Genomic DNA, 12535 nt, shown 5'->3' with positions numbered 1-12535 from the left:
TGGTGGAGCTTGCTGGATGGTAAAGTGCCAGATAACACGGCTTTTGCTATACACTGCATCTCTAGAGACCTAAATTCAGCATGGAATTATGGTAATTCTGTGCTTTCTTCTCTTGCTGCATTCAGAAGTTGCTCAGTGCTGTTTTCTTACAAGACAGAAGTACAGCTATTCTATGCAAAGGCTTATAATTTAAATCAGTTTCAGAGTGACTAGCTCAAGTGACATCAACTAGGTTTTGATACGTCCCATAAAGTAGTTATCCTATATAAAAACCAAATCCAATCATCAGAAAAAAACCCTGCAATTCTCTTTTGGGTTATTCAAATCTGCCCCTTACCCATTTGGGAAAGAATATATTTTGATATTTTTTATAATTAAACCCACACAAACACATGGTTTGATCAGGCATCCTTGGAGAAAATTAAATGTTTGTTCCTTTATACTTTACCCAAAGAGACCCTGTCAACATGCAAGAACTCCATTATGACAGAAATCTAAATAAAGATCATTACTGCCTACATTTATTCTGGCACAACATTAATATACTTTGGACACAAAACAATGATGCTATCAATATGTCTGATCTATACATACCTTACGTCCACTTGCCCAAAATATTCTACATGTTGTTTCTAGAAGTGGATGCTAAGTAAATCTTGTTGTCAGTAACATACAAAATTGTTTTTCATCTGTAGCTAAACAAACTCCAAGTTCTATTCACCCATATTAAAAAATATGCAAGCCATTCATTCAATTTCAAAAAGGATTAGTAAGCGTTCCTGGTGGCTTCATAATTTGTGGTATGATATATGTATATTATATAAAATCCACCACACCACAAAAACCTGAGTTCAGTCCCGTCTACTCCACAAATAAAACCACACCAAAATTATCCACTTACATCACCAGAACTATGATGCAACTAGTAGCACAAATTTACTGTACTTATTAAGTAATCTACATTTTTAGTAGGTTAAAGGGACAATCACTGTCGCTTCCCTGAAGAACATAGATTCCTAGAATTGGCTGTTGTTCATTTTTTGGATTTGTCTCAAAGCGCAATGCTAGAAAGCCCCAAGTTCCCAAAGTGACTTGAATAATAGAAGGTTACTACCACAATAACAATTTTTTTTTTAATTCAAACTATTCCAGGTACGTTGGCTTTTATTTTCATTTGGGAATATGTTCAAACTACACAAAACAATAAAATGACATATGTACTGTTTGTAAAGCACCACACCATCTCAGATTACCAATGTGTTCCTGTTCTTGTTTCAACAAGTTTTTTTTTACATTGCACTAAGAAAAAACAAAAATAAAACTTTTCCCCCTATCTTTACAGAAACAGACATCAAACAATTTTAGGTCCACAGTAAAGTAGTGAACTTACCACTGATAATGAGCTGAAAATGTCACAGTGAAGTTGTTCCAACTATCCCAGTCCCATTTTAGCGTGATGTTTGTGTTTATAATGTGGACTTGAACATTCTGAGGGATCATTAAATTCATCTGGCCTACAATTAAAAAAAAAAATGGAAGGATGGGAAGAAGATAAGGCAGTGGCTTTCAATCTTTTCTGGACTCAGGGCACCCTTCACTGGACTCAAGGCACCCTCCATAACTTTTGTGAAGAGAGTGGTACCCAATTTCAAAAACAAATTTATATATTACAGTGCTTACCTCCTTGCAGAGGGGCCAGGCAGTCTGGGTGGGGGATCAGCCAGGCAGAGACAAGTCTGACCCTGTGTCTATGTCTTCATACCTTGCTGCACCCTTCAAAGGAATGGTGGTACCCCTAGTAAACTTTCTCCCTGTCATCCACCCCATGGGGCTGCAATACAGTCTAGGTCTAGGATACACTGTGTATGTGTTCTCCAAAAGGGCTTAGAATCATAGACAAGTCGGTGTGGAAGGTACCTCTGGAGGTTATATAGTCCAACCCCCTGCTCAAAGCAGGACCATCCCCAACTAGATCATTCTAGGCAAGGATTTGTCTAGCTGGGTCTTAAAAACCTCCAAGGATGGAGATTTCACAACCTCTCTGGGTAACCTGTTTCAGTGCTTTACTGCACTCCTCTTGAGAAAGCTTTTCCTAATATCTAACCTAAACTTCCCTTGCTGCAACTTGAGACCATTATAGTTCCTTGTTCTGCCATCTGCCACCACTGAGAACAGCCCAGCTCCATCCTCTTTCGAGCCCTGCTTCAGGTAACTGAAGGCTGCTATTAAATCCCCTTTCAGTCTTCTCCAGACTAAATAAGCCCAGTTCCCTCAGCCTCTCCTCAGAAGTCACATGCCCCAGCCCCCTAACCATTTTTGTTACCCTCTGCTGGACTCTTTCCAATTTGTCCACATGCTTTCGGGGGGGGGGGGGGAAGGGGGGGGTGGCGCAAAACTCCAGATGTGGCCTCACCAGTGTCGAATAGAAGGGAATAAACACTTCCCTCAATCTGCTGCTCCTATGAATGCAGCCCCAGTATGTCATTAGCTTTCTTCGTAACAGGGGCACACTGCTGGCTCATACTCAGCTTATTGTCCACTGCAACCCTCAGGTCTTTTTCTGCAGAGCTATGGCTTAGCCAGTCAGTTCCCAGTTTGTCAGTGCATGGGACTGTTCCATCCTAAGTGCAGGATTTTTACTTGCCTTTACTGAACGTCGTGAGATTCCTTTTGTTCCAATCCTCCAATTTGTCTAGGTCTCTCTGAATCCTAGCTCTACCCTTCAACATATCCACTACTCACTCAACCCAGCTTGGTGTCACATTTGCAAACTTGATGAGAGTGCACCCCACCCCATCTTCCAGATTGTTGATGAAGATATTGAACAAAACTGGCCCTAGGACCGACCCCTGGGGCACTCCACTTGCATCTGTGGATGGCAACTGGTCTCATCTTGAACAGGTCCAAGGAGGTGATCCTCCCCCTCTATGCAGCACTGGTCAGGCCATAGTTGGAGTACTGCATCCAGTTCTGGGTGCCACACTTCAGGAGAGATGTGGACAACATGGAGAGGGTCCAGAGGAGGGCCACTCGCATGACCGGGGGCAGCAGGGCAGGTCCTACGAGGAGAGGCTGAGGGACCTGAACCTGTTCAGCCTCCACAAGGGAAGGCTGAGGGGGGATCTAGTGGCCTGTTACAAACTAGTCAGAGGGGACCAGCAGGTATTGGGGGAGTCCCTGTTCCCCCAAGCACTACCAGGAGTGATTAGAAATAACGGTCACAAGCTGGTAGAGTGTAGATTCAGACTACACATCAGGAGGCGCTACTTCACTGTCAGGGCAGCTAGGATCTGGAACCAACTTCCAAGCGAAGTGGTGCTGGCTCCTACCCAGGGGGTCTTTAAGAGGAGGTTAGACGAACACCTCGCTGGGGTCGTTTGACCCCAGGACTTTTTCCTGCCATGGCAGGGGGTCGGACTTGATGATCTGCTCAGGTCCCTTTCAACCCTACCAACTATGAAACTAGACATTCAGCCACTGTTTACTACCCTTTGAGCTTGATGATCCAGTCAGTCTTCTATCCACCTTACTATTCATCCAACCTGTACTCCCTTAGCTTACCTGCAAGAATATTGTGCGAGACTGCACCAAAAGCCTTGCTAACATCAAGGTGGGGCACATTTCTCACAGGAGGGCCACTCTCTCTCCAATCTCTCAGTCCTGATCCTCAAGGGAAACTTACACAACACTTCCCAGAGACGAGCCTATGAGCTCCATTTTATCAACCTCCTGGACACTAGAGATCATGGACTAAACATACTCCCCAGCCCAACCCCTGGCTACTTTACTTTTCATTCCATCCAGGAAGAGCACACACCAACTGCTGAAACTTCCTTAGCCTAACGAAGGGTTTTTGAACCCGAAAGCTTGCTTAATAACTATTCGGGTTGGTCTAATAAAAGATATCAAATTCACCCAAGGAAACTTGTCTGGACTAAACATAGACATTAGATTTTTGATACATTATAATCTGCCTGGCAACTGACTCCCCAGCCCAGCACCTGGTTTCTTTACTTTTCATTCCATCCAGGAAGAGCACACACCAACTGTTGAAACTTCCTTAGCCTGACGAAGGGCTTTTGAACTCGAAAGCTTGTTTAATAACTATTCTCCAACTATTTGGGTTGGTCTAATAAAATATATCAGATTCACCCAAGGAACCTTGTTTTGCTAACATCAAGGCATACCACATCTACTGCTGTCCCCACATCCATAGAGTCAGTCATTTTGTCATAGAAGGCAATCAGATTGATCAAGCATGACTTGCCCTTGATTAGGAACAGCCATTAGGGATTCACCACCTTCTTCTCCTTCAAGTGCTTAGAAATGGATTCCTTGAGACCCTGCTCTGATTTTTTCAGGGACTGAGGTGAGGCTGACCTCAGTAGTTCCCTGGATCCTCCTTCTTGCCTTGCTTAAAGATGGCCACTATATTTGTCCTTTTCTAATAGTTCAGGACCTCTCCCAATCACCACTAGTTTTCAAAGACAATGGCCAGTGGCTCTGCAATCACATCAGCTAACTCCCTCAGCACCCTCAGGTGCATCACTTCCAGCCCCATGGACTTATACACATCCAGCTTTTCTGAATAGGCCTAGCCTGTTTGTTCACCATTGTCATTTGCTCACCTCCTCCCCAAACTGTGCTGCCAGGTGCTTGCCTGTGAGGTAAAAAAGGCATGGAGTACTTCAGCCTTTTCCTCATCATCTGTCACTAGGCTGCCTCTGCTATGCAGTAGTACCCCAAGTTTTTCCTGGACTAGTGCTCTGCATCTTATTTCAGGAGATTAAGAGTAAGAAAGTAGACTGTGGCTTAAAACAAATACTTGCTAATTTGGAACAAAAAAAATTGATGGCAGGCAAGAGGAGAGAGAATATTTATTGGGTGTGCAGCCAGAAGTGCAGGGGGGAAAAAAAGGAGACAAAAAGGAACTTCCAATAACTTTCTTAAACATGATCTTAAACATGATCATTCTGCAGAAACAGTAACTGTCCAAATCTGAATAGTCCTTTAGAAACCAGACAGAAAGACCGCTTCCTAGTTGTACTGTGTAGAACACAGCACAAGTAAGTATATTGCCCCTACGTTACTAAACACAGGAAGTAAACCTTTTCCAGTAAAGCTGTCTTCATTTCAGAAGTGACAGATAAAAAAATTGTACTATAAAGACAAGCTTTGAATTGAAATGAGACTTCACCTTTAAAGTGGTTCTAATTTCAAAATTGAGGGGATAAAAGGGCTCCCTTTTGCTCAGCAAATGTCTTTTATTTGTTTATGCTGAATTATATGATGTGTTCAATTTCATGAAAGAATAATTTCCTACTTTTTACTAATGCCTGCTAGGCAAAACTAAAATTGCTCTGGGATAATAAAAAATATTTTCTGACTATTGCACTTAGATTGCCATGTACATGGAATGTATTTAACAATATCTGCAACACCTTATCTTTAAGTTATTCAACCCCAACTGAAAAATCACTGTAGTAGAGACGCAACTTCATTATTTCACCAGGCTGCTGCATAGATGCAATGGAAAGAGACATATGGTGCCAAAGTTTAACTAGTAAAGCATCTGTAAACCAAGCAAATCTGAGCTGGAAAGTCACCGAAACAGTAAAAATTAGGAATTCTCTTTATACAAATCATTCTTAAAACTAAAACTACATTTGTTATTAGTAAAAACTTAACTTTAATAAACAAAAGCAAACCACAAATATCCAGATTTACCCTTTTAACTTGGAAGCCTAATTATATGCTCCTCATTATTTCCCACTTCACAACTGTATTTTTCCTAGCAAAGTTTTACATTAGCAAACATGTTTGTCCACTATAATAGGACACACCCATCATAAATTGATAGCATCCCAGTAAATTATGAGAACACAGTTACAACATCATGGAAAACAGCTTCAGACAATCACAAGCAGTTTTTTTTCCACCAAAAAAGATAGTTGGTGCTTATTTTTCGTGTCAGCCCCAATTTTAAGAAATTACTTTATCTAATTGGGTGATGAATAAAGTCAAAAGACAGGATAGAGAGGATAGTAAGCCACACAAGTTGAGCAAAATTCCTTAGTTAACAGAATGGGTTCTACTAGAACTTAAATTCTGCTGTTAGATCACCAGAAAGGAAATAAGAGGAAGTAGCTTGCTAGACAAAATGTCTGAGAATGCGGTAGATACAGTTCAGCTACAGACCAACTTACAAGGAGAAGTAATGGTGAAAAAAAAGAGAATACTCTCAGAGTAAGTAAAAATTTTCAGGGCTGGACAACAGAAACATGAGAGCTGCTGAGTATTTGGTTGGAACTCCTCCAAATTTGGACTTTTTAAAAAATCAGTGCTCATTTTCTATTGCTGGAAAGGTTTTTCTTATTTTAAAGAATTCTGTCTTCTCATGATAAAATGAAGGATGATCAAAACCTAAAATTTAAACTTAAAGCATTTTTTAAAATAACCCATATGATTTTAATGGACCACTGTCATCTTGCATTTTTAAATGATTACTTTAAAGAGCACTTCATCAACAATTGGTTTTTTTTTTTTTGAAAGATCATGTCACATTTTATTTTTTAAGTGTTAAAAAGAGAGAAGAAAAAAGGATTACTTTGGCTAAGGGAACAATCAAGGACCCAATCAATCAAAAACACTTCGACTTAGCTTTAAGCACATAAATTACTTCAAATGAACTTACATCGAAACATTTAAAGCAGGAGTGTCAAACTCACTTAACTCCAAGGGCAAGATCCAGACCCTGCAGTTTCTTGCAGGTCAGAAGCCTGACTTCCAGCAGTAAGCAGCTTAACTCCCTGGGCGCTGGGCCCACCTACAGAGCAGCTCTGGTAGTCATGGGCATTAGCCCTGCCATAACCTGCCTCACTGCTCAATTTCTGGCAGGTTGGATCTGGCTTGCAGGCCTTATGTTTGATACCCTGATGTAAAGTAAGTAATGGGTATGCTCATGTGCATAAAGTTATACATACACTTGAATGTTGGTAGAATTGGGACCTAATTGGCTACACAACAGAACCAGTGCAGTGAAACTACAAAATGCTGGCAAATGCAGAGGAGGAAAAACATTTTTTTAATTAACTTTCAGTTACAAGAAACACCTGAAGAATACTCACAGACAGACTGGAGAGTTAAAGGGATGGTGTCAACGTTAGCTTACTTTGATCCATCTGCTACAGACCCTACTCTACTATTTTAGGTCCAGGGAGTCCCCAAACAGGGTCCTTCAAATTACTACAGAAGTTCCCAGAACACTTTCATACACAAGAGGTTCCCCATTTACTCTCAGAAACGTTGTTTCTAGAGGTGTGTGAAATGGTGACGCAAATCAGGGACAATTCGGATTTGGCCCAAATCAGGTTGGGGAGAGCGATTCGATTCATTGATTTGGATCATTGTCCCTGATTTGCGTCACCTGAAACTAAATATGAAGATTCAAAGCCGATTCGGAGAATCAGCGATTCAGCCATAGACACAGCTTTAAATGTTTTTTCTACATGCCTCGAGGTACCAGGCGTGGCTCATGAACACTGAGATGCTGGGGTGGATGGAGCGTCCCATGGGAGTGTGGGGAGGCCCCTTGCATGCTCAGTGGCAAACCTGGAAGGGGACCAAAAGTACTTCCAGTCCACTGCAGAGCACACTGGGGGACCCCCCTGCACCCTCTCCAGCTTGGCAACCAGCCAGGGGGGGACTCCAGGTGGCCCCCCAGGCCCAGGAGGCACCAGTTGCCAAGCCGGGGTGCTCCTGGGTCTGGTCCACTTCCGGGTCTGCTGCCGAGTGCACTGGGAAGCCCCCTGAACACTCCATGAGCCCCAGCATCGCGGTGTTCGTGAGCCAAGCCTGGTACCTCGAGGCACGTAGAAAATACATTTAAAGCTGTGTCTGAAGCGTGAATCTTTCTTAATCTCTCTAATTCAGAGGGTTCCGATTCGTTTTGGAGAAATTAAAGGGTCTCCTAATTTGACGTGGAGATTCAGCCACCGAATCGGGCCAAATCTCTGCTGAATTGAATTAGGGACCGAAGCGTCACACAGCCCTAATAGTTTCTACCTTACCCTGAGAAAAATACTAACATCATGCAAAAGCAGCTTCAGAGAACTACAGGAAAATAATGTTTAGGTGTAAAGACAGCTATCCTAAGTCTTTGTCTCTTCAGAAAACAAAATGCAGAGGTTGAAAATGTCAACAAGGTAACACTCACATATAGACACTAATCCCTCAAAACTCGTATGTTTAAGAAAAATCAATACGGCTTTATAGGTTCAATAAAAGAGGGTTTCATATTTCAAATTTGATTTGTAATAGTAATTTTAAAACTTATTTTATAGCCAAGAGTAAGAATACACAAAAGGTCAGAGTCAGTGTACAGTGACATCTTCCTTCTCAGCAAAATTATGTAAATAAGTAGACTGTACTAATAAACTGGCCAGGGGAGTGGCAGGGATGGAAAAAAATGAAACAGAATCAGGAAGAATAATCTTAAATTGTAATATGGTACTGCACCATAGGAAGCTTTTATTTTGCCTTTATATCAGGCTTTAAAGATGTAAAGTTACAGCAACTGCTGTCTGACCTCCTACACCAATTGCTGGTCCTAAGCATGCTACAGGATGTGGTAACCAGAGAGTTTTAGTTCTATTGCCTCACAACAGCTAAGTCTTTGGTTACTAAATCAATATATTAATGTTAAACACAAAGTATGTTAAGATAAACTTACACTTTTTTTCTTAATTACATATTTATATTACCTTAAAATAACTGTATTTAACTAGTTAAAATATTTAAAAAATGCATGAGAATAGCTTTTTAACTCAATTCCAATTTTCCATCTGAAGCAGAGCTTGACACAAGTCATACAAAAATAATTTATCATTTACTAAAACAGGTATAGATCACCATTTTAATTAAATAAAAAATGTAAAAAAGAAGAACCCAACTGAATGTATGCCACAGGATATAACTGTTTACATAAACATAGAGAGATTAGATGGTATCTGGATTGTGCGCCAAGGAGTTTCAAAATGAGTATAAAGACTATATTTATAAACATGTTTGAATGTTTACCAACTAATGTTTAACATCAGTGACTTAAATCAAATCACCCTGTTCAACAGAAAACCTCACATGACATTGCTGTGAGGGACAACTGCTAAAGAAAACAGGAAGGTAAGTAGTAGATGTAAAGAGATGAAGGTAGACTTCTAGTGGGAAGATAAGTGTTAAAAGAAGAGGCAAGTGAATAGGATGAGACAAAATATACTTTTTTTCTATCAGTCAAAATGTATCCTTCTATTTTGATTTTTAAAATACGAATATCTGTTCTAAGACTAAATATATATGGACAATTATTCCTTCTACATGGAGAAGTAGTTAGCAGGGTTAATCTGAAGGCAGGCAGGGCAGGGGAAGACCTAATACAGAGGTTACAGCTTTTGGCACAGGTGCCATGGGTAGCCTCTGTGCATGGCATGCAGCAGATCTGGAAGCAGGGAGCACAGCAGCAGATTGGGTAGAGGAAAGGGATAAGGGTGGCACTCAGGGAAGGTGCAGGGCTAATTTACGGCACACCTGTCAATGTAAGACTTATTCCTTTGGAGAGGCACAAGTTTTTGTAGGCTACAGTTTACATCAGATACTACAGACATTTGACCAATATCTAGTCCAGTGGCTCTCAACTTTGTTAGACTGAAGGCACCCCTCAGAAAATGCTCTTACTTTTCACTTCCTTTTTGACTACAGAAAAATAACAGAGGTATTCTTCTGTTGCAAAGAAGTTGGACCACAACAGGGCAGAACTGTTTTAACACTATAGATTCCTATGTGAAAGCTCTGGGTTTATCTTATGAATTACATTTGGGATACCTAGCCATGCTAACACTGTATGGCACCCCTGAGAGGATCTCAAGGCACTGAGGGCGGGGGAAAGGTCATTACAGCACCCTGGCTGAGAATCACTGATCTAGTCATAGCATCTGACCACATAGACTACATATGGAAAGCTCATACCTCTCTGAACAAGTTAACCTTGAGCATAAGACCACAACATAGGAACATAAGAATTGTTATTTACTGGGTCAGACTATAGGTCCATCTTGTCCACTGGCCTGTGTCACACAGCCCCCTGCAACAGCAGGGCTGTTTTCCTCCCCCATGTCCATTCACGTCCCTGGGCAGAGTTCCACTGGACAGTGTCCACTGTTTTTCTGAGTTCATTCGAAGGCCAGGGGCCCTAGTCCTGTGTGCTCTGCTTGGTATGCCCCCTCGGTGTGTTCTGAACCTATCACCCTCACCATCCCTATTTTGTCCATTAGTTGTCCCAAGCGACCAGTGATGTGCCCTTAGTGGGCCTTGTCAAAGGGGGCTTATGCCTCTACTTGGTGGGCTCTGGCCCATGCTCTGGAACAGAACATCAAAGGCCTGTGTCACACAGCCCCCCCATGACAGCAGGGCCGCCTTTCTGTCCCTTGTCTGTTCATGTCTCCAGGGCAGAGTTTCACTGGGAAGCATCCACTGGTTCCTTGGATTAGTAGTTTGAGGGCCAGTGGGCACTGTCTGGTGTGTTCTGCTCAGCATCCCCCCTTGAAGCACTTGTTTTAAACCTCTAACCTGCTCCGGTCTCTGTTTTCTCTTTAGTAGTCCCGCCCCAAACTCAGCTGACATGTCCCCAGTGGCCTCCCTACTAATGGAGATTTATAGTTCTTCCTTGATGGACCCAAGCCCATGATCCACCAGGTACATCAGACAGCCCATGTCTCGCAGCCCCCAGGAGACAGCAAGGCCACCATCCTTTCTCTCATACAGTCACATCTCCAGGCAAAGTTTCACTGGGCAGTCTCCACTGGCTCTTTGGACTTGCTCAAGGGCCAGTGGGCACTGTCTGGTGTGCTCTGCTCAGTATCCCTGCTGGATGCACTGATTTTTAACCTATGACCTACACTCCCATCCCTCTTTTCTTCCTTACACATCCCCAGTAATCACTTGATGTGCATGTAGAGGTTCCCCATATTAAGGGGGGCTTTCAGCTTTACTTGGAGGGCACTAGTCCACATTCCCAATGCACATCAAATAGACCTGGGTAACACAGCCCCAGTGACAGGAGGGCCATTTTCCTGTCCCTCATCTGGTCATATCTCTAGGCAGATTTCCATCGGGCAATGTCCAGTGCCTCCTTGGTCTCATTTGAGGGTCCAGTGGGCTCTGCTTGGTATCTCCCTCCCACCCCCAGAGGACTTGTTGTTAACCTGTGACCCTCACTCCTGTTACTGTTCCTAAGCTGTCCCAAGAAATTGGTTGGTGCAGTTCATAGCTCCCCATCACAACAGAAGGAGCTAAGAGATTAATGGTAGTTTTGTGTCCCGCATAGGCCTGTGTCATGCCCTGCCTGGCCACTGCGGGGCAGTTTTCCTATTCCTCATCCGTTCACAGCTGGGCAGAGTTTTGTTGGGTGGCATCTACTGGGTCCTCAGACCCCTCTGGGGCCAGTGGGTGCTGGCTGCTGTACTCTGCTCAGCACCCCCCCTTGGAGCACCTGCTCTGAACCTCTGACCCTCGCTCCCATCCCTTATTTCAGTTCTGCTGTCCCGTGGCATCAGTCAATGTGCACCTCATGATGCCCTCAAACAGGGGGGAGGGGAGGGCGGCTGCAGTTTCTCCTTGGGCTCACCCGCTTCCCCACACGAATCAAACTTCCCTGCCTCACGGTGGCCAAGAGTGGCTGCGGAAAGGGAGTGAGACCCAAGGACGACCAGCAGGTCTCAACCTGCCCGGACCCTCACTTCGGGGAGCAGCGCTGCGCCCCGACATGCCGTCCAACCCAGACCCACCGGCTCCGCAGCCGTCCCGTGTTTTCCGGAGCCACACGTCCTCCAGCCCTGAGCTTTATGGGCTCTCATGAGAGCTGTCTAGTCCTGATCCGGTGTCAACCACTTTGCAGGGGCAGCCGCTCTCCGTTTACAGCGTGAGATGCGCCATAGAGATGTAACGTGTAGCGAGGCCAGGCAGGTGGAGGTGGGGGGGGGCGTGGAAAGAAGCCGGGAGCCTGCACTCACCCAATGCACACTCAAAGGACATGGGGGGGGGGGAACCCGGGCAATGCAAGCCCAGCCCTCCTCCGCCCTCAGGCGACGGCTGCAGCGCCCACGCGTACCTTCAACCCCGGCCCCGCTCACCTGCACAGTTGCCGGAGCCCAGTGCTGCCAGGAGGCTCAGCGCCACCAGCAACAGCGCGCACTCGCTGCGCGGAAACCCAGCGGCCGCCATCCCGCCGAACTACTGTTCCCCGCCGGCCTCGCGCTCTGCGCATGCGCGACCCGACCCCACCCAACCGCTGCAGCTTCGGGGAAGGGATCGCTACTTCCCCCCATCCCTCATCGCGCTCCCGACACAGGGGGCGGGGCCCAAGTAGGGGGGTTAGCTCTGCGCATGCGCGGCCTGGCCGCACTCGAACGTCGCTGGTTCGGCGAAGCGACCGTTCGTTCGTCCCTGCCACTGTGTTCACGACGCAGGGGGCAGAGTTTGCGGT

The 12535-nt window shown here is 44.5% G+C and overlaps 1 protein-coding gene across 3 annotated transcripts in view; it reads right to left on the bottom strand.

Moving 5' to 3' along the window:
- The window catches only part of IFNAR1 (interferon alpha and beta receptor subunit 1), a 35696-nt gene extending 23374 nt beyond the window's left edge, over window positions 1-12322 (bottom strand). Inside the window, exons 1-2 of one of the 3 annotated variants that reach the window (XR_001372311.3) lie at window positions 12183-12322; window positions 1391-1514 (exon numbers count right to left, since the gene is read on the bottom strand). Coding sequence is in view for 2 of the 3 variants with exons in the window: in XM_014599191.3 (XP_014454677.1) it covers window positions 1391-1514; window positions 12183-12273 (215 nt within the window). In the remaining variant the exon portion in view is untranslated. The remainder of the gene's footprint in view (window positions 1-1390; window positions 1515-12182) is intronic. The other 2 variants (XM_014599191.3, XM_019476489.2) reach the window with 2 other exon arrangements.
- Between the last annotated feature and the right edge of the window lie 213 nt (window positions 12323-12535).

The sequence above is a fragment of the Alligator mississippiensis genome, chromosome 1, assembly GCF_030867095.1.
Source record: "Alligator mississippiensis isolate rAllMis1 chromosome 1, rAllMis1, whole genome shotgun sequence".
NCBI lineage: Eukaryota > Metazoa > Chordata > Crocodylia > Alligatoridae > Alligator > Alligator mississippiensis.
This window is presented reverse-complemented; position numbering and strand designations above follow the sequence as displayed.